The 22,833-nt window shown below is 40.7% G+C and overlaps 1 protein-coding gene and 1 long non-coding RNA gene across 6 annotated transcripts in view; one reads left to right on the top strand and one right to left on the bottom strand.

The window, feature by feature from the left end:
* LOC132359082 (uncharacterized) overlaps positions 1 to 16,721 on the bottom strand; it is a 52,506-nt gene extending 35,785 nt beyond the window's left edge. The window contains exons 1-4 of the long non-coding RNA XR_009500722.1: positions 16,515 to 16,721; positions 16,174 to 16,374; positions 8,967 to 9,118; positions 459 to 532 (exon numbers count right to left, since the gene is read on the bottom strand). This is a non-coding gene — a long non-coding RNA (uncharacterized LOC132359082). The remainder of the gene's footprint in view (positions 1 to 458; positions 533 to 8,966; positions 9,119 to 16,173; positions 16,375 to 16,514) is intronic.
* The window catches only part of ADAMTSL3 (ADAMTS like 3), a 366,780-nt gene extending 348,447 nt beyond the window's left edge, over positions 1 to 18,333 (top strand). For 4 of the 5 annotated variants that reach the window (XM_059912342.1, XM_059912338.1, XM_059912341.1 and 1 more), the window contains 3 exons: positions 9,329 to 9,429; positions 16,509 to 16,723; positions 17,393 to 18,333. In XM_059912342.1, coding sequence (XP_059768325.1) covers positions 9,329 to 9,429; positions 16,509 to 16,723; positions 17,393 to 17,499 — 423 coding nt within the window. In that variant the 3' untranslated portion in view covers positions 17,500 to 18,333. Of the gene's footprint in view, positions 1 to 9,328; positions 9,430 to 16,508; positions 16,741 to 17,392 lie in introns of all 5 variants that reach the window. The other variant, XM_059912340.1, reaches the window with a different exon arrangement.
* Positions 18,334 to 22,833: the final 4,500 nt, after the last annotated feature.

Genomic DNA, 22,833 nt, shown 5'->3' with positions numbered 1-22,833 from the left:
ATGTGTAGTAGACCCTGTCTTAACCTGCAGGGCACCATTAGAGGAAACCACAGACTGGGTGCCTTAAACAGCAGAAATTTATGTTCTCCCAGTTCTAGAGGCTACAAGTCCAAAATCAAGATGCTGTCAGGGTTGGTTTTGGTCAGACTTCTCTCTCTGGCTTGTGGACAGCCACCTTCTAACTACATCCTCACATGGTCTCTTCTCTGTGCACACGCACAGAGAGTTCTGGTATCTCTTCCTCTTCTTATAAGGACACTATTCCTATCAGATTAAGGTCCCACCCTTATGGCCTCATTTAACCTGTAACCTCCTTAGAGACCCTATCTCCAAATACAGTCACATTGGTGGTTAGAGCTTCAATATATAAATTTTGAGGGGATACAAACGGGTCCATAACATTATGCCCTTTGGTCCCCCCAAAATTAACGTCCTTCTCATGTGCAAAATATACTCACCCCATCTCAATATCCCCGGAGCTCATAACCCATTCCAACACCGATTCCAAATCCAACGCCTCATTAAATTTCACCTGATCAGGTATGGGTGCGAAATGACACATAAAGTTAACCATCACAGAACTTATAAGGAAAATTTAACACATTATTGAAACACATAACAGAAAAGTTGAACAGTCCATTCCTTTAAATGAACTGAAACATGTAATGTACTTCCAATTCAGATTACAGTAGAGTTCTTTTTTCGGAACTTACGATAATTTTGACATTCATATGGTAGAATGAGTGAGGACAAGAAATTTTTAGAAAAACAAATTACCAGAGTTATAGAGAGACTTACCTTATCTGATGTCAGAGCGTGCCGCAAAGCTTTTGTGAGTAAAATAATGCAGCATTAGTACAGGAATAGACGTGAGTCATGGAATATAATTATAGTACAGAAACAGACCCATGTTAAATGAGTTTAAAGTTCAAAGGCAGCTCATCATAGAGGGAAGAATAGTTCAAAAGAAATAAATAGTATAAAACTACAGAAAGTTTTTTTTCCAGACATTAAAGAAGATCTAAATAAATGAAAAGACATCCTATGTTTATGGATCAAAAGACTTAATATTATTCAGATGACAGCACTCCCCAAGTTGATCTACAGATTCAACACAATCCCTTTCAAAATCCCAGCTTCTTTGCAGAAATTGACAAGCTGTTCCTAAAATTCATATGAAAATATAAAGGAGCCGGAATAGCCAAAATAATCTAGAAAAAGAACAAAGTCGGAGGGCTCAGACTTCTCAATTTCAAAACTTACTACAAAACTGTAATAATCAACACAGTGTGGTACTAGCATAGCAGAGACACATAGATTGATGAAATAGAATTGAAAGTCTGGAGATAAATCCATGTATCTATGTCCACTCATTTTCTGCAAAGGTGACAAGACCATTCAATGGGGAAAGAATAATCTCCTCAACAAATGGTGCAGGACAACTGAATAGCCACATATAAAAGAATGAACTTGGATTCCTAGCCTACAACATATACAAAAAATTAAGTCAAAATTTATTAGAGACCTAAATTTAAGAACTAAAACGATAAAGCTCTTGGAAGAAAATGTAGCCATAAATCTTCATGCTTTGGATTAGGAGATGGTTTCTTAGATATGACAGCAAAACATAAGCTAAAACAACAACAAAAATAAATTGGACCACATCAAAATTAAAAACTTTTTTTTTGCTACGAAGGACATGATCAAGAAAGTGGACAGCCCATAGAATGGGAGAAAATATTTTAAAATCATATATATGAGGAGGAGCTTCAAGATGGCGGAAGAGTAAGACGTGGAGATTGCCTTCCTCCCCACAAATACATCAGAAATACATCTACATGTGGAACAATTCCTACCGAACACCTACTGAATGCTGGCAGACGCCCTCAGACCTCCCAAAAGGCAAGAAACTCCCCATGTACCTGGGTAGGGCAAAAGAAAAAACAGAAACAAAAGAATAGGGATGGGACCGCACCAGTGGGAGGGAGCTGTGAAGGAGGAAAGGTTTCCACACACTAGGAAGCCCCTTCGTGGGTGGAGACTGCAGGTGGCGGAGGGGGGAAGCTTCAGAGCCACAGAGGACAGCGCAGCAACAGGGGTGCAAAGGGCAGAGCGGAGAGATTCCTGCACAGAGGATCGGTGCCAACCTGCACTCACCAGCCCGAGAGGCTTGTCTGCTCACCCGCCGGGGCGGGCGGGAGCTGGGAGCTGAGGCTCGGGCTTTGGTCGGATCGCAGGGAGAGGACTGGGGTTGGCGGCGTGAACACAGCCTGAAGGGGCTAGTGCGCCACAGCTAGCCGGGAGGGAGTCCGGGGAAAAGCCTGGAGCTGCCGAAGACACAAGAGACTCTTTCTTGCCTGTTTGTTTCCTGGTACGTGAGGAGAGGGTCTTAAGAGCGCCACTTAAAGGAGCTCCAGAGACGGGCGTAAGCCGTGGCTATCAGCACGGATCCCAGAGACAGGCATGAGACGCTAAGGCTGCTGCTGCCTCCACCAAGAAGCCTGTGTGCAAGCACAGCTCACTCTCCACACCGCCCCTCCCGGGAGCCTGTGCAGCCTGGCACTGCCAGGGTCCCGTGATCCAGGGACAACCTCCCCGGGAGAACACACGGCACACCTCAGGCTGGTGCAACGTCACGCCGGCCTCTGCCGCCGCAGGCTCGCCGCACACTCCGTACCCCTCCCTCCCCCCGGCCTGAGTGAGCCAGAGCCCCCTAATCAGCTGCTCCTTTAACCCCGTCCTGTGTGAGCGAAGAAAAGACGCCCTCAGGCGACCGACATGCAGAGTCGGGGCCAAATCCAAAGCTGAATCCCAGGAGCTGTGGGAACAAAGAAGAGAAAGAGAAATCTCTCCCAGCAGCCTCAGGAGCAGCAGATTAAATCTCCACAATCAACTTGATGTACCTGCATCTGTGGAATACCTGAATAAACAACGAATCATCCCAAATTGAGCAGGTAGACTTTGGGAGCAATGATATATTTATATATATATATTTCCCTTTTTCTCTTTTTGTGAGTGTGTATGTGTATGCTTCTGTGTGTGATTTTGTCTGTATAGCTTTGCTTTTATCATTTGTCCTAGGGTTCTGTCTGTCCTTTTTTTTTTTTTTTTAACTTAAAAAATTTTTTTTCTTAATAGTTATTTTTTATTTTTTATATTAATAACTTTATTTTATTGTATTTTACATTATTTTATTTTATTTTATTTTATCTTCTTTCTTTCTTTCTTTTTCTCTCCCTTTTATACTGAGCCGTATGGAAGACAGGCTCTTGGTGCTCCAGCCAGGCGTCAGGGCTGTGCCACTGAGGTGGGAGAGCCAAGTTCAGCACACTGGTCCACAAGAGACCTCCCAGCTCCACATAATATCAAACGGTGAAAGTCTCCCAGAGATCTCCATCTCAACCCCAAGACCCAGCTCCACTCAACGACCAGCAAGCTACAGTGCAGGACACACTATACCAAACAACTAGCAATACAGGAACACAACCCCATCCATTAGCACAGAGGCTGCCTAAAATCATAATAAGGCCACAGACACCCCAAAACACACCACCAGACTTGGACCTGCCCACCAGAAAGACAAGATCCAGCCTCATCCACCAGAACACAGGCACTAGTCCCCTCCACCAGGAAACGTACACAACCCAGTGAACCAACCTTAGCCACTGGGGAGAGACACCAAAAACAACGGAAACTACAAACCTGCAGCCTGAGAAAAGGAGACCCCAAACACAGTAAGTTAAGCAAAATGAGAAGACAGAGAAACACACAGCAGATGAAGGAGCAAGGTAAAAACACACCAGACCTAACAAATGAAGAGGAAATAGGCAGTATACCTGAAAAAGAATTCAGAATAATGATAGTAAAGATGATCCAAAATCTTAGAAATAGAATGGAGAAAATACAAGAAACGTTTAGCAAGGACCTAGAAGAACTAAAGAGCAAACAAACAGTGATGAACAACACAATAAATGAAATAAAAAATTATCTAGAAGGGATCAATAGCAGAATAACTGAAGCAGAAGAACGGAGAAGTGACCTGGAAGATAAAATAGTGGAAATAACTACTGCAGAGCAGAATAAAGAGAAAAGGATGAAAGGAATTGAGGACAGTCTCAGAAACCTCTGGGACAATATTAAGCGCACCAACATTCGAATTATAGGGGTCCCAGAAGAAGAAGAGAAAAGGAAAGGGACTGAGAAAATATTTGAAGAGATTATAGTTGAAAACTTCTCTAATATGGGAAAGGAAATAGTTAATCAAGTCCAGGAAGCACAGAGAGTCCCATACAGGATAAATCCAAGGAGAAACACGCCAAGACACATATTAATCAAACTATCAAAAATTAAATGCAAAGAACAAATATTAAAAGCAGCACGGGAAAAACAACAAATAACACATAAGGGAGTCCCCATAAGGTTAACAGCTGATCTTTCAGCAGAAACTCTGCAATCCAGAAGGGAGTGGCAGGACAGATTTAAAGTGATGAAAGGGAAAAACCTACAACCAAGATTAGTCTACCAAGCAAGGATCTCATTCAGATTTGATGGAGAAATTAAAAGCTTTACAGACAAGCAAAAGCTAAGAGAATTCAGCACCACCAATCCAGCTTTACAACAAATGCTAAAGGAACTTCTCTAGGCAAGAAACACAAGAGAAGGAAAAGACCTACAATAATAAACCCAAAACAATTAAGAAAATGGTAATAGGAACATACATATCGATAATTACCTTAAATGTAAATGGATTAAATGCTCCCACCAAAAGACATAGACTGGCTGAATGGATACAAAAACAAGACCTGTATATATGCTGTCTACAAGAGACTGACTTCAGACCTAGGGACACATACAGCCTGAAAGTGAGGGGATGGAAAAAGATATTCCATGCAAATGGAAATCAAAAGAAAGCTGGAGTAGCAATTCTCATATCAGACAAAATAGACTTTAAAACAAAGAGTATTACAAGAGACAAGGACACTACATAATAATGATCAAGGGATCAATCCAAGAAAAAGATATAACAATGGTAAATATTTATGCACCGAACGTAGGAGCACCTCAATACATAAGGCAAGTACTAACAGCCATAAAAGGGGAAATCAACAGTAACACAATCATAGTAGGGGACTTTAACACCCCACTTTCACCAATGGACAGATCAGCCAAAATGAAAATAAATAAGGAAACACAAGCTTTAAATGATACATTAAACAAGATGGACTTAATTGATATTTATAGGACATTCCACCCAAAAACAACAGAATACACATTCTTTTCAAGTGCTCATGGAACATTCTCCAATATAGATCATATCTTGGGTCACAAATCAAGCCTTGGTAAATTTAAGAAAATTGAAATTGTATCAAGTATCTTTTCCAACCACAACGCTATGACACTAGATATCAATTACAGGAAAAAATCTGTAAGAAATACAAACACATGCAGGCTAAACAACACACTACTTAATAACCAAGAGATCACTGAAGAAATCACAGAGGAAATCAAAAAATACCTAGAAACAAATGACAATGAAAACACAATGACCCAAAACCTATGGGATGCAGCAAAAGCAGTTCTAAGAGGGAATTTTATGGCTATACAAGCCTACCTTTCGAAACAAGAAAAATCTCAAATAAACAACCTAACCTTACACCTAAAGCAATTAGAGAAAGAAGAACAAAACCCCCTCAAAGTTAGCAGAAAGAAAGAATCATAAAAATCAGATCAGAAATAACTGAAAAAGAAATGAAGGAAACGATAGCAAAGATCAATACAATTAAAAGCTGGTTCTTTGAGAAGAAACAAAATTGATAAGCCATTAGCCAGACTTATCAAGAAAGAAAAGGGAGAAGACTCAAATCAATAGAATTAGAAATGAAAAAGGAGAAGTAACAACTGACACTTCAGAAAAACAAAGGATCATGAGAGATTAGTACAAGCAACTATATGCCAATAAAATGGACAACCTGGAAGAAATGGACAAATTCTTAGGTATGCACAACCTTCTGAGACTGAACCAGGAAGAAATAGAAAATACGAACAGACCAATCACAAGCACTGAAATTGAGGCTGTGATTAAAAATCTTCCAACAAACAAAAGGCCAGGACCAGATGGCTTCACAGGTGAATTCTATCAAACATTTAGAGGAGAGCTAACACCTTTCCTTCTCCAACTCTTCCAAAGTATAGCAGAGGGAGGAACACTCCCAAACTCATTCTACGAGGCCACCATCACTCTGATACCAAAACCAGACAAAGATGTCACAAAGAAAGAAAACTACAGGCCAATATCACTGATGAACATAGATGCAAAAATCCTCAAAATACTAGCAAACAGAATCCAACAGCACATTAAAAGGATCATACACTATGATCAAGTGGGGTTTATCCCAGGAATGCAAGGATTCTTCAATATACGCAAATCAATCAACGTGATACACCATATTAACAAATTGAAGGAGAAAAACCATATGATTAGAACACTCCCAAACACCATACACAAAAATAAACTCAAAATGGATAAAGATCTAAACGTAAGGCCAGACACTATCAAACTCTTAGAGGAAAACATAGGCAGAACACTCTATGACATAAATCACAGCAAGATCCTTTTTGACCCACCTCCTAGAGCAATGGAAATAAAAACAAAAATAAACAATTGGGACCTAATGAAATTTAAAAGCTTTTGCACAGCAAGGGAAACCATAAACAAGACAAAAAGACAAACCTCAGAATGGGAGAAAATATTTGCAAATGAAGCAACTGACAAAGGATTAATCTCCAAAACATACAAGCAACTCATGCAGCTCAACATCAAAAAAAAACCAACCCAATCCAAAAATGGGCAGAAGACCTAAATAGACATTTCTCCAAAGAAGATATACAGATTGCCAACAGGCACATGAAAGAATGCTCAACATCATTAATCATTAGAGAAATGCAAATCAAAACTACAATGAGATATCATCTCGCACTGGTCAGAATGGCCATCATCAAAAAATCTACAAACAATAAATGATGGAGAGGGTGAGGGGAAAAGGGAACCCTCTTGCACTGTTGGTGGGAATGTAAATTGATACAGCCACTATGGAGAACAGTATGGACGTTCCTTAAAAAACTAAAAATAGAACTACCATACAACCCAGCAATCCCACTACTGGGCATATACCCTGAGAAAACCATAATTCAAAAAGAGTCATGTACCACAATGTTCATTGCAGCTCTATTTACAATAGCCAGGACATGGAAGCAACCTAAGTGTCCATCAACAGATGAATGGATAAAGAAGATGTGGCACATATATACAATGGAATATTACTCAGCCATAAAAAGGAACTGAGTTATTTGTAGTGAGGTGGATGGACCTAGAGACTGTCATACAGAGTGAAGTAAGTCAGAAAGAGAAAAACAAATACCGTATGCTAACACATATATATGGAATCTAAAAAAGAAAAGAATAAAGAAAATGGTCAGAAGAACCTAGGGGCAAGATGGGAATAAAGATGCAGACCTAGTAGAGAATGGACTTGAGGATATGGGGAGTGGGAAGGGTAAGCTGGGACAAAGAGAGTGGCATGGACATATATACACTACCAGACGTAAAATAGCTAGCTAGTGGAAAGCAGCCGCATAGCACAGGGAGATCAGCTCAGTGCTTTGTGACCACCTAGAGCGGTGGGATAGGGAGGGTGGGAGGGAGGGAGATGCAAGAGGGAAGAGATATGGGGACATATGTATACGTATAACTGATTCACTTTGTTATAAAGCAGAAACCAACACACCATTGTAAAGCTATTATACTCCAATAAAGATGTTTAAAAAAATCATATATATGAAAGGGAACTTGTTTGTAAAATATATAAAGAACACTCAAACTCAATAATAAAAACACAAATAACCTAATTAAAATATTGAAAAGGATCTGAATAGACATTTCTCCAATAAAGACTTACAAATGGCCCATACGAACAGGAAAAGATACTTAGCATCATTAGTCATTAGGGAAATGCTAATCACAAAGAGAGATAGTAGTAAGTGTTGATGAGGACATGGAGAAATTGGAACCTTAATACTTTGCAAGTGGGAATGTAAAATGGCCTAGCCACTTTGGAAAACAGTCTGACAGTTCTTCAAAAGGTTAAATGTATGGTTACCATATGACCCAGTAATTCCACTCCTAGGTATGTACCAAAGAGAAATGAAAACAGGGTCACACAAAAACTTGTACATGAATGTTCATAGCAGCATTATTTATAAGAACCAAAAAGTGGGAACAACTCAAATCAAACCCATAATAAAATTCCACAAATTGGAAATAACTGACAGATAGATAAATGTGGTATATTTGTACAATGGAATATTATCTGGCCATTAAAAAGAATAAAGTACTAATATGTATTACAGGGTGATGAACCTTAAAGACTTTATGGTCAGGGAGGGAAGGCAGACACAAAAGACCACATATTGTATGATTCCATTTATATGAAGTGTCTACAATAGGTGAATCTCTAGAGACAAAAGTAGCTGAACAGTTGTCTAGGCCTGAAGGGGAGAGGCCGTGGGAGGAATTGGGAATAGATGCTAAAGGGTACAGGGTTTCTTTTGGGGATGGTGATAATGTCTTGAAATTGATTGTGGTGATGGTTGCACAACTCTAAAAACCATTAAATTGTATACATTAAACAGTGACTTGTACAGTATGTGAATTGTATGAGGGAAATTGGTCAGCTAATGTAAGAAAAATAAGTAAAATGAGAGCCCAGACTCACAGCATACATCAGAATAAATTCTGACTTGATTAAAGTGCTCAGTGTAAAAGTAATTAAACTCAAATAGAACTATCAGGACGGGAAAGACCTTTTCAATCATAAAACAAATTAGAAGAAAAATTAGTAGGTGTTATGAGTACAGAAAAATTTAAGAACTGCTGCATGTCAAATTTTTTTTTCTGTAATTGAACTCACCTCAACATATAGCCTTCATTTTTGCTCTGAGCAGGAAAATCCAAACTTGGCCATGGCTTATGGTTTTAAGCACAGTCATTTCTGAACCTAAGCCTGGTCAATTACAGATTGGCCCTGTCCTTTCCCCTTCTGCCCAGAGGTGGTCTCAGTTTCTGGGGGAAAAGAGGAGGAAAGGAAACTTCAGGCTCCGAAGGAGGGCTGTCTGGTCCTTAGAGCTGGGCTTCCATCCTCCCTAACTTCCCTTGGGGACAGCTGATCCCCTGTAGCTAGTCCTTAGCAATGCCACCGCAGCACATGGTTTTGGAACCCCAGCATGCATGAGCTCACAATGTTGTTTATACTGCATTGTGCTTTTGTTCCAGTGTCCTGGATGTTGCCTGGGTCGCGCTGTGAGGATGCAGCAGCAGCATCATATAATTTGTCAACACCCCAACCGTTCTGAGTCCGGCTGTGATGACAGGAGGTACCGGCCCCGCCCTAGGGCAGCACACAACCCCTGCCACCTCAGATAGTGACTATGACCACCTGAAAGTGGCATCATCTGTCCTCTATACCACCTCTCATAATGGACAGTTCCTACTAAATTATGATTTCTCATGGTGCCATCCTCAATAGTATGTATTATACCAAAATACTCATTAACATGTACTATTTATCATTACAAATTATTTGGATGTTCAACATACAGAGACACCCCAAAGAGAAAGGAAAAAGTAGCATTGAGAATAGACAGGTATTTTTCCCTCTATATACAAAGTTGATGAAGCCTAATAATATTTCATTTAGGTTTACAGATTAAATCTGTAACCTAGTGTTTTCAATGAACTACTTTACTCCTTTGTTTAGAAACTGTTTGATTAGGACGTTGGCACAGAATAACGTCCAACGTTATTAGCAGAGAATAAAATTAACTTTTATCTTGTTAAGGGGCTTACACAAGAAAAAAAAATGCTTCCCTCTTTTATAAAAGTCTGAGCTGATAGATGATTTAGGGGTAGAAGAACTTTGTTCCCTGAGGTCACTCAGAGGTCACCCAGACCCCTTCCATCTGGCGACTCCACCACCCCAGAGGAGCGTGCTCCAGCCAGAGAAAGTGAGGAGAAAGCCAAGAGGGCACACTAACGGGGAAATGTGGAGTTCTGCCACTCTCTTCTTGTGTAACCTTGGACTACCTAACCGCCTACTCTGCACAATGCACAATGGGGTATTATTGTCCGTGTGAAATTATGCTTGGGAGGTTTTTTTTTTAATTGAAGTAGAGTTGATTTACAATGTTGTGTTATTTTCTGCTGTACAGCAAAGTGATTCAGTTATACACATATACACATTCTTTTTTTTAAATAGTCTTTTCCATTATGGCTTATCATAGAATATTGAATATAGTTCTCTGTGCTATACAGTAGGACCTTACTGTCTATCCATTATATATACAAACTTACATCGGCTCACCCCAGCCTTCCACTCCATCCCTCCCCCATCCTCCTCCCCCTTGGCAACCACCAGTCTATTATCTTATGTCCATGATTCTGTTTCTAAGACAGGTTCATTTGTGTCATATTTTAGATTCCACACATAAGTGATATCGTATGGTATTTGCCTGTCTCCTTCTGACTTACTTCACTTAGTATGATAATCTCTAGTTGCATCCATGTTGCTGCAAATGGCATTATTTCATTCTTTTTTATGGCTGTGTAGTATTCCATTGTATATAGGTACCACATCTTTTTTATCCATTCATCTGTTTGTGGACATTTAGGTTGTTACATGTCTTGGCTATTGTGAATAGTGATGCTCTGAACATAGGGGTGCATGTATCTTTTTGAATCATAGTTTTTTCCGGATATATGCCTGGGAGTGGGATTGCTGGATCATATGGTAATTCTATTTTAATCTTCTGAGGAACCTCTGTACTGCTTTCCACAATGGCTGCACCACCTTACATTCCCATGAACAGCGTAAGAGGGTTCCCTTTTCTCCGCACCCTCTCCAGCATTTGTTATTTGTAGACGTTTTAATGATGGCCATCCTGACTGCTGTGAGGTGGTACCTCATAGTTTTGATTTGCATTTCTCTAATAATTAGCATTGTTGAGCATCTTTTCATGTGGCTATTGGCTTGATTTGCATTTCTCTAATAATTAACATTGTTGAGCATCTTTTCATGTGCCTATTGGCTATCTGTATTTTTTTCTTTTGACATATGTCTATTTAGGTCTTCTGCCCACTTTTGGATAGAGTTGTCTGTTTTTTGTTGTTGTTGTTGAGTTGTATGAGCTCTTTGTATATCTTGGAAATCAAGCACTTGTTGGTCACATCATTTGCAAATATTTTCTCCTAGTCTTTAGGTTATCTTGTTTGGGGGAAGTTTTGATTAATTGCTTTAGTGTGAGGCACTTAAGCAGCCTGGGTCATAGAAGGTGCTCACTCTATGGCTCTTCCTTCCTCCTCCACATCCTGAGTCTTGCTGGAGAAAATGAGATGACCTTGACAATTGGCTCTGTTGCTACTTTGAGCCTTCAGTAAGGTTTGGCAATGTAGGGTCAGCTGCATTTCCTATTCCCAAAACAATTCCAGCCAGAACCATTCTCCTCGAATGGAAAATGTCTGGAACAGCTGCCCTTATTCTCAAAAGAAAACCCAGTTTCCAATTTTGTTCGGAAGATGGAGACCACACACAGATTGATATGTATCATGCCAGATGTTTTACTTTGCACGCTCAAAGATATATTTATATTACAAACACCTACGTGGTTTGAGCTTTCTTTATAACATACTGGATATATTTTTCTGAAACTTGTTTTTTCTACTTATCAATACATGATAGGCCTCTTTCCCATCCGAGTACATGAGTCACTTTATTCTTTTGAATTGTTGTACTTAATATTACCTCACTCCATTGCTAATGGACATTTGATTGTTCCAATTTTTTTGCTATTACAGACAAATGCTGCGGTAAACATCCCGGAACATCTTTATGCACAAAGGGTAATATTCTTATGGGATAAATTTTAGGTATGGACTTGAATTGACAGTAATGCTCATTTGGATACTACTAAATTACCACCAAAATGTCTATACCAACAATATATGAGAGTCCCCCTTTTCATCAACTTTATATAGGTTTTCAATATTTTAAAAATTTTGCCAATCTGATAGATGAAAAAATATATCTTATTGTAATTTGTACTTTTCTGGTTACTTTTTATATGACTTTTGGCTCTTTGTATTTTTTCTCCAACCCATCCACTTTTTTCCATCTTTACCACCATCACCCCTGGCCAAGCCATCCAACTGGTCTCCCTCCATCCATCCATGCTCCTTTCCAACCCAGTCTCCCTACTGCAGCCAGAGTAATGTTTTCCCAAATGCAAATCTGATCATACCACCACCACACCCCGTCTCCCTGCTGGATTAACATCACTTTAGAGGCTTCACTTGCTCTTAGGGAAAAGGTTGACTAAAATCCACCACGTGCCCTATAAAGTATTGCACGGTCAAGTCCTACTTCCCTGCACAGCTTCATTCGAGACCTCACTCTGTCTCACTCTTTGTGTTCCAGCCACTGTCCTTCTTTCAGTCCCTTGGATATGCCATGAACTTTCCAACCAACACAAGAAGCAAAAAATAGAATAGAGAGGATAAAAGGCATGGAAGGATCTATCAGGAGGATATCTGATTAAGTGGGGTTTTAGAGAAAGTGATATGGAAATGAACTGAAAGGGTAGACATAAAAGAAATAATAGAAGAAAAATTCCTAGACCTGAAGCGGGAAAAGAGTCAAGTTGCCTTTCATTTTCTCTATTGTTTCTGCTTCCTCCAGGGTTGGCTGTTCAGCTTTTAGTACCAGTGTCCTAGTACTTTTCTTTCATGCTGTTAGTTTTCCCCAAATATCTGGTGGTTTATGGAAGAAGGACTAGGTTAGTTTAGAGAGCTTCTGTGGGTTTCTTTTGCAGTTTTCTGGCCTCATTTTCCCCCACAGGCCTCTTCTGCTGACTGGGCATGCTTCCTGTGGGCTCGCTGAAGGTAGGTGAGGTACTAGATCTCACTTTACAATGCAGTGGGCGGGCTGGAGACCCCCAGTTGCCATAGTAGGGCCTCAGTAAATATTAGAGGCTGTGTTACAAGGAGTAACATTATTAGTGGCCACTGGTAGAGAATCAGTGGTGAGCAGGCTATCTGCTAGCCTCTATTATTGGCCCTGGGAAGGGTTTGGGAGGTGTGGCTTCCACTGAAAAGAGTTATAAAGGGAGTGAGCATTATCAGGGTAAACTAGCCCACATTATGGCAAGAAGACAACACAGGGATCTGAGGAAATGCTGGAGGACCCAGAGGGTTTGTTCCCCAAAGAGGTAATTCCTAACCTCAGCCATGAGTCAGAATTCCCTGAGAAGTTTCTTTAAAGATTCTTGGGCCTCAGCTGGCACTTAATGAATAAGAATCTTTCGGAGGGAGCGGAACCTGGCAATCTATATCTCTTTTGTTTGTTTGTTTATGTTTTCTTTTGTTTTTAATTCTTTCTTAATCTACATCTTTTGAAAGCTGCCCACATACCTCTGATAGTAAGCCAGACTTGGAATCTACTGCCCTACAGAATCAGTAGTTCCATCTGGCTGATGATGAAAAGGGTTATTTGAGGTAGGAGCAGAGCTGGACTGAATAGGAATGAGAAATTGAGAAAGACTAGTAGAAACAGGGTTACTGTTATGATTTCTGCTGCCATTTCTACTTTCATCTTTTACATAGAAAAAGACATGAGTTCCAATTGTGTGCACAGTGTTGGTGCCCAGACTGTGTCCCCCTAGCTCAGGCATCCCCATCCCCAGTCCCATCCCTGCCCGGAAGGAAGTGATGCTCTCTGCTGGACCGATCTTGCATTCTTTTACTGCATCCTCAATGACCAGCCTCTTGGGTTTCAGCATCTGCCTTGGTCTCTAGCTCCTTGTGCCTCTCTCATCTTTCAGGTTTAGGAAGCTAAATAGTTTCTTCTGACATCCCACTGGCCCTGTCTTCTAACGAAGCAGAAAAAGAGGCTGTATTAGTTAAGGTCCTTTGGGCTGGAAACAACAAAAGTCAACTTGGAATGAGTTATACAGAGAGGGTGGGAGATTTCTTATGAAGATAGGACCACCATTCTCACATAGAACAATTTGGTAGATTTTAACATGTCCTCTTTGAGTATTCTTGGAATATTTGTTCAACTGTTTTCAGTAGAAAAGCTAATCTCTGCATAGGGGATGGCTGAAGAGTACTCAGTCTCTGCCCTCTTGTCCAAAGCAACTCAACTTTTGGCCCCCTAAGGTTCATACCCACTGGAGAAAACAAAAACGCTGCAGTTAACAGGACACCCTCATCCTTTTTCCTCTTACGAATCTTATAAACAGCTTGATGGGACAGTATTAAGTAAACCCTTTGATAGAGTCTCCCCCTACTGGCTAATCCAAGTATTGCTTCCAACTATGTGTAATAGTCTCAGAGAAGTTCAGGTGATCAGACTTTTCTCCATCTTATTACATTTCCAGTGGTGTTTCAACACTCCTTATGGATTATGTGCGCTGATAGGGAGCCTTTTATAGGAACACAAAAATGTCTCGATCCAAAGGGATAATGCCGTGAGACCTCAGGGAGGACTGTTACCAAGAAATGAGGAGTTATTTCTCCTCTCAGCTCTGCAGCTCCGTGTGTTTCTGCTTCATTCTTTGTTCTTTCTGAATGTTATTTTATTCTACTTCTCTGGCCCATGTGGCAGAGAATGGCCACCACTACTCCGGCCTTCAGGTTTATATGTCTTGTTCCAGCAACTTCCAAGTTCCTGGGAGAAAGACAGTGATTGAACCAGCTCAGGTTAGGGCCCTCTTCCAGTCCTCTTAGGGGATGGGGAGACATTCTCATGTGGTACAAGTACATCAGTTCCAGGAGCCCTGCCCTAGGGAACAAGAGCAGATACCCCAAAGTGGGTCCACTAAGGTGGCTCACCCTCCAGGGTAAATATCTTTTCAAAAATCAGAGGGCATTCAACAGGCACATGAAAAGATGCTGAACATCACTAATCATCAGGGAAATGCATATCAAAACCAGAATGAAATATCACCTCACACCTGTCAGAATATCTGTTGTCAAAAAGACAACAAATAATAAATGTTGCTGAGGATGGGAAAAGGGAACACTTGTACACTGTTAGTGGGAATGTCAATTAGTGCAGCCGCTATGGCAAACAGTATGGAGATTCCTTAAAAAGTTAAAAAGAGAACTACCAGATGATATAGCAATTCCACTCCTGGGTATAAATCTGAAGAAAATGAAAACACAAATTCAAAAAGATATATGCACCCCAATTTTCAGAGCAGCGTTATTTATAATAGCCAAGATATGGAAACAACCTAAGTAGCCATCAACAGATGAATGGATAAAGGAGATGTGGTACATATACAGTGAAATATTACTCAGCCATAAAAAATGAGATTTTGCCATTTGCGACAACATGGATAGACCTGGAGTGTATATATGCTTAAGGAAGCAAGTCAGACAGAGAAAGACAAATATCATATGCTGTCACTTATATGTGGAATCTAAAAAATAAAACGAATGACTGTAACAGAAACGGACTCATAGATACAGAGACAAACTAGTGGTTACCAGGGGGGGAAAGGCATGGAGGAGGGGCAAGACAGGGCTAAGAGACTGAGAGGTGCCAACCAGTAGGTATAAAATAAATAAGGTACAAGGATGTAATGCACAGCACAGGGAATATAGTCAGTATTTTATAATAACTTTAAATGGAGTATAAAGTATACAAATATTGAATCACTACGTTGTACACCTGAAGCTAATATAATATTGTAAATCAACGATACTTCAATTAAAAAAATTAACTAGCTACTGTGTAGGGTAGTTGTGAGGATTAAAGGAGTCAATCTATGTAAAGTATTTGGAAAATTCTCTGGCACATGGTTGTCAAATAAATATACACATACAGTGGACCCTTTTTGACAACAACAAAACAGAGGGCATTAACTTTCTGTTCTGTTTTAAAGGGTAAGGAGGCTAGAGAGAGATCCCTCTTCCCAAAAGGTCTTTGTTAGCTCTCCCTACGAGTTATAGTGTGTCCTAAATGTAAACTAGAGCACTCCTCATAGTGGAGAAGATTGCTCACAAACAAATTCATACTCATAGCAGAATATATTTCAAGTGCTTATATAAACAGAGCTTACAGTTTGTCAACAAATGTGTCATTCTTCTCTTCCTTGCCTAAATCGATCTGCTCCAGCTCATCAGTAGAGTGTGTCTTTTGAGGTGCGTGCCTTGATGTGGTGCCAGAGGCTCATGGAAACACGCGGTTTGCTTGCCTCTATTGAGGTTGTGATTCCTCCACCACTTTGCTTAGTCAGCCAGGAACAATGCAGATGAGTTTCCTGTTGAATAAGGTCCTAATTGTCAAGCCTTTGCTATACTGAAAGTACAATACAGTAAAAGGCTTGATCCCAGCAAGAAGTGACACCCCACTTTCTCCCATTGTCCACTTTTTTGTTTGTTTTTCTCATTTCAGACCCACCTTTTGGAGGAACTGCTCGTCGGGGGCTCGTGACGCATGTTGGCACGCAGGCCCTTGGAGGCCCTGTACGTCAGCCTGTGGTCAGGGCTTCCAGTCTCGGAAGGTGGACTGTGTCCACACAAGGAGCTGCAAGACGGTGGCTGAGAGACGCTGCGAGCCGGGGAAGAAACCCTCTTCCTGGCGGCACTGCCTGGGGCCTTCCTGTGATAGTACGTACCCCTCTCAGGTATTGCGACCACCCCGAAGCCTTGTGCAAACCGGACCGCATGGAGCCAACCTTGTCAGGGTCTTATCCGCAGGGCCATTCTGAACATATGTGGTATCTTGGGACATCAGGAGATTAGCTGCTTTGATGTGGGTGCAACTTGGTGTTCTTTAGAGAAGAACATAGTTGAGTGAGTAGCGTGGACAGTGGCCTTCTAACAAGCACTGGGAGCCTGTCCACAGCCTCTTTCTGCCTTGGAGTTTCAGCCCCTCAGACAAGGCTTCCTTGGATGGGATTGGGCAGGTGTGTAAATGCCCTGAAGTTATGTGGGAAATGTAATCATATATATATTTCTAGGGAGAGGTCCATAACTTTGATAAGTTTTCCCTGGGGTTCATGACACCCCAGAAGCTAGTGCTGCTGTCAGCACTGGGAGGAGCAGGTGGCCTGAAGGACTGTGACGTGCCCGGAGGGCATCGAGAAGCCACTTGGCCCAGCTAAGACGTGAGTCCAGGGCACTTCTGACTCTAGTGCCAAGCAGTGGCCCTAACCCAAGCCTAGCTTCTTCGCTTCACGTGATCTCAGTTTCCGCTTTTCATAAAATCATGCACTTTTTTACACTAGGTCTCTAATGAGCTATGTGTTAAATGGATATATATATATTTTTTTGCAGGAGGCTGCACAGACACAACTCACTACTGTACGTTTGTAAATCATCTTAATTTGTGTTCGCTAGACGTCTACAAACAAAGGTGCTGTCAGTCGTGTCAAGAAGGATAAAACTTTGCAGGGGGGGTCCTAATGCTGCTGTGAAGATGAAACAAAATGTAAAAGCTCTCTTCCCCATGTAGCTGGCACAAAAACATGTATTTCTTTACAAAAAAACCCTCTAGATTCTACAATCAGACAGAAGTCGATGCAAAATCATCACTGTTAAAATTTGGGACTGTCATTTCCCAATGGCCGGTTTTTAATTCCAACTCTTTTAAATGATATGTTCCAGGACTAACATAAAATACCGTAGCAGGTACACCATTGCACTTGGGACCTCATCGTGTCCTTCTAATCAGGAAATCACCAAGATCACCTGTGCATTGTCAGGAGCTGCCTCTTCCTGTGATTTATAGACTAGTACAGAGTAGGACATCCTGAAGGCTTGAGAAACACGGCAACTGATGACTTCTCTGTTTTAGGGTTGCAACAGGTTTATAAGGCATTTACATTTTAGAAGCTCTGGCCAATAGTTGTTAAGATGTTGGCTCTAATGGCATTTTTATGGACCCTTACGTTTAGTCTGTGAAAAGGAGACAATCACTGTGGACAGGCTTGTGACTCTTGACTGATCCAGGCATCCTTGGGAAATGGCATCTTATCCTTGCTCTTAGAGAACTTAGGGAAGAAAACACAGAGTAAACATTGCTGCCATTTTCACAACTACGGAAATCGATGTGTGACTAAATGAGGCATCTTGGAAATTAAAGGAGAGGGAAAGTAACCTCTTCTACTGATTTTGAAGTATATTCAAAGCGTTCTTTTAAGAGCTGTGAATGAGACTTTTCTCAGCACTATTCTCTTGCACAAAAACAGAAAAACCAAAGCCTTGTTAGACCTAATTTATGCATAAGATAGTATTCCTAAGGATTTTTATTTTGGAAAAATTATGAGAAAGTAATCTAACTATGAAACATGATAGCTGAAAAGAGCTGTTTATAGTAAATAATTGTTTTAATTTGAACTGATTTTTCAGTAAATCCAAAGCGAATTAGGGTTAGGCTGGAAGGTACAGTTAGGATGAGGGGTTAGAGTTAGGATTTGGTGAATAAGTTTAGGGTTCAGTTTAGTTTTAGCCTTGGGTTAGGTGAGAAAAATGGAGGTTAAGTTAGGGTTACGGCTAGAGTTGGCTTTATGGATTAGGGTTAGGCCAGAGTTGGTTTGGGTTTGGACGTGCCAATGCTGGCATTAGTGATGGCGTCCAGGTAGAGGTAAAGTTTGGATAAGTTGTTGCTGCTGAAGGAGTTGGGAAGTAGTATTTAATTGTAAGTTCTAAAGCTGATTTGGTTAGGGGGCTCTTACCTTACATTCTACCAGTTATGGCTTTGGATGGCACACAACCCCAAATAAGTGGTCATACTTCTTTATTCGGGGTCCCAGCTGCCTGTGCGCATGTTGCCTATAGCCTGTCGGCAGCAAAGTTACCTGAAGCAGGTGTGCTGGCCCTAGTCCCTGGTCACTCGTAAGTGAGCAGTGCGTTCTGGCTTTGGATTTGTCTGTAGACAAGCTTGCTGAGTCTCTCTGCCATCTACTGAGCACCAGGTCTCTTGTTCTAACTGCAGCCTCACTGACACTGGGATGAGCACTACTGTACGTGGAGGGTTTGGTGGTTGGGAACGGGTGCGGGGATGTGACGAGGACACACCAGCCTGTGAGTTGTTCATCATCAATCACACTTGATTGTTGAAGGCTTTTTAAATTAAAGAGAGATCATTTGTACAATACTCTTTGTATATATTTATTATATGACTTAAAGGTGCAATATTTTATTTTGTACAGTATGTAATAAAGACAGGGGACATGTATTTTTCTTATTAACAAAATTTCTTATTAAACTGCTTCACTTTGTTTTTAAAGTTGCTATTTTTCATTTGCTGTTGTACCTTTTGTCTTGTTATCATTCAAATGACCTTCCTGTGTACTGTATTTTACTACTGTTTCTATCACCTAAGAGTTAATATTTCTCTTTCACGATCCTGACTAGGAATTCAGAAATAAATGTACTTTGATTATTCAGTGGCATCCTTACAAAGGCAGGTGACTTATTTGCATTCGGGTTTTGGTGGCCTTGGGTATGGTCACCTTGGCTGCCTCTCTGAGTCCAGGAGCAACCCTGCTGGGCTCAGTGCCCTGCGCTGTCTTTGGGGTGTGGGTTACAGGATTCAGAGCGGATCACACAGAGATTCACTCTCACTGCCTCATCCCAGTCATTTACTTCCTGTGAATCACACCTAAAAGAATGTCAAGGGCAGGAAAGAGTGGCAAGAAGTTCCAAACGGACAGCCTGAAGCGGGTATGGAAGTGGGTGGTAGTTGGGAGAGCAGGAGCAGGAGGCACTAGCACACTTTTATTTTTGGCTATTGTGAGGAGGTTAGGGATGGATTTGAGATGTCTGCACAGAGAGACTTTTTAGCAGCAGTTGGTGAGTAACCGCTTTTAATAGCTTCCTTCTCTTATACAGTTGATGGGTTTGAACTGCTTGGGTCCACTTATACACAGATTTCTATGACTAGTAAATACTGCACTATCCAAGGTTGGTTGAATATGTGGATGTGGAACCTCGGATACAGAGGAACTGAGTATACGGAGGGCCAACTACAAGTTATACGTGGATTTTCCATGGCAGGGAAGGGTGGCGCCCCAACTCCCACACTGTGCAAGGGTCAAGTGTATAGTGCTTCAAGATTAGCAGTGAGTCTTTCTAGAAAACATTCATGGTGCTGGAATTGAAATTCCCCTTCATTTGCTACAGGCCTTGGAGTTTCCAAAGTCACTTGATGAAGACAAAAATCAACCATTTTATAGTAACTTGTAAGACTATGTTAACCTAATGAGGCTGAGCCACACAGAAGATAAGCAATGGGACACTTCAGATATCTCAACAGGGTACTTCCTTCTTTCCTTTTCTTTCTTTCCTTTCTTCTGTCCTTTCCTCCTTCTCTCCTTGACTCGTTCTCTCTTTCCCCTTCCTTCCCTCCCTCCCTCTTCCTCCCTTCCTCCCTCCCTTCCTCCTTCTTTCCTCCCTCCCTCCCTCCCTTCCTTCTCTAAGGCCTACATAGGTTACAAGCAGTGGAGAGCATTATCGGGACAGTGGAAAAGTTACAACTTTATTTCCAACTCAGATAAATTTTTCTGGGAAATCCCCTCTATTTTCTTGGCAGTTTGAAATATTTTGTAATCTTTAGTAACTATGCAAGGACACCGAAAAAAGTCCACATTTTACAATCTAAACACTAATGTAAGGCTTGGGTCCTCTCTCATGTACAGTGTGATGAAATCCCAAATATTCTTTTACATATCAACATTTTGGGACTTTACCATTTTCCCACTATTGTCCATTTTTCTGCCCGAGTTCTAATTCAGGATCCCACATTGCATTTTGTTGCTTTGCCTCTTTAGCCTCCTTCAATCTGTGATGCTTCCTCAATTTCTTCTTGTCTTTCATGACCTTGACACTTTTGACATGACACTGGCTAGAGGTTTTGTAGAATGTCCCTCAATCTGGGGTTATCTAGTGTTTTCTCAAGATTAGAGTGAGGTTATGCATTATTGCCCTTCTTAATGCATACTATCAGGGGGAACAATATGTCAATAAGTCCGATTACTAGTGACTTGATCCTTGGTTCAGGTAGTTTCTGCCAAGTTTCTTGTCTATTAAGTTACTATTTTTCCCTTTGTAATTAATAAATACTTATTTTAGAGACAATACGTTGACACTGTGCAAATATTCTGCTTCTTCTTAAAGTAGTGTCCCTTAATTTTAGTGTCCACTGTGGATTGTGCCTACAACAATTATTACGAAGATGTTCTAATTGTGACCTTCTATTTTCTTCATTCCTTCTACTTTTACTAATTGGAATCCTTTGGAAGGGAAGAGTTGTCCCTTCTTCCCCATTTATTCACTTTATGTATATCCATATGGACTCCAGGGGATGCATATATATCTAGATATAGATATATAGATATAGATATCTATAGCTATATATCTATATATAATATATATTTAGGGGTTGAAATCCAACACTATCATTATTTTGTTGCTCAAAGCATTCTAGCTTTGGCCATTGGGAGGGTTAAAAGGTTGATTGCATATACACTAATCCTTGAATGTGCGTGCACACGCACGCGCACACACACACACACTTTTTTTCCTGTATCTATGCATTCATACTGAAACCTTGAATGCCAGTCCAGCACCATAGGGTCATTATTATAGTCTATACCTTTTTCTTGTTTGTAAACTTCTTTCTCTGACAGGGAGAAGCCTGGCTTTCATTATCTGCAATATATTTTCTTGGTTTGACCTTATTATACACGTAGTTTCAGAGCTGCTAACGCATACCCCTGTGAAAGGAAAAAAAGAAATTACCAACTAGAGTAAAGTATTTGTATAGTATTCTTTTTGTCTACTGCCTTATGGTGTCCAGTGAGAACCCTCTTCCAGAGTGACTTAGGTCATCCCCTTCCTTCCCACCCCCTGCAGTGTGGTTATGTGATTCATTTGTAGTATAGTCATCCTTATTTGTCACAGTCTGCATTCCTCCTTGCGTTCTCCCCACCTCCTGGGTGATGGTTTTTATAATTTTACATGCAGTCAAATTGCCTCTGTGGTTTACAGTTCTAAGAATTTTGACAAATTCAGAGTTGTTTGTCGACCAGCAGTTTCTTACATAACGGTTCCATCACCTCCCAAATTCCCTTATCTTGATTCTTGGTAGTCAATAATTTCTCCACCCCCCACCCCCTGGCAATTATTTATTTTCTGTCCGTATAATTTTACCTTTTCCAGAGTTTCATGCAAGTGGGATCATATATTATGTGGCCTTTGAGGCTTCTTTCACTGACCAAAAGACATTTAAGATTCATGCGTGATATTGGGTGAATCAATAGTTTGTTCCTTGAATTGGCTTTGTATGGGTATACTATAGATGTGTATCATTTTTCCAGTTAAAAGACCTCGGGGTTGTTTCCAGCGTGGGGTGATTATGAACAAAATTCTATAAACATTCACGTACAGGCTTTTGTGTAAAACTACTAAGTTTTCATTCTTCTTTGATAAATACTGAGGAGTGGATTTGCTGGCTCATATGGTATGTGCATGTTTATAAGAAACTAGCAAACTGTTTTCCAAAGTGGCTGTTCCCACTAACAACATACAGTGTTCCAGTTGCTCCAAATCTGTGTCATTTGTCATTATACTTCCATAATGGCTACAAATAAAGAAGTATTGATGGGGACATTGGAGGTGATGGAGAGATAGCCCTGGCAGCTATCAAACTGTATGCACTGTTGGAGGGGAGGATGGCGAGGGGCGACATTGGTTAAAGTCCTAGGTCTGTGACA

The sequence above is a fragment of the Balaenoptera ricei genome, chromosome 2 (genome assembly GCF_028023285.1).
Source record: "Balaenoptera ricei isolate mBalRic1 chromosome 2, mBalRic1.hap2, whole genome shotgun sequence".
NCBI lineage: Eukaryota > Metazoa > Chordata > Mammalia > Artiodactyla > Balaenopteridae > Balaenoptera > Balaenoptera ricei.
The sequence above is the reverse complement of the archived record's forward strand: the minus strand, read 5'-3'. Positions and strand labels throughout refer to the sequence as shown.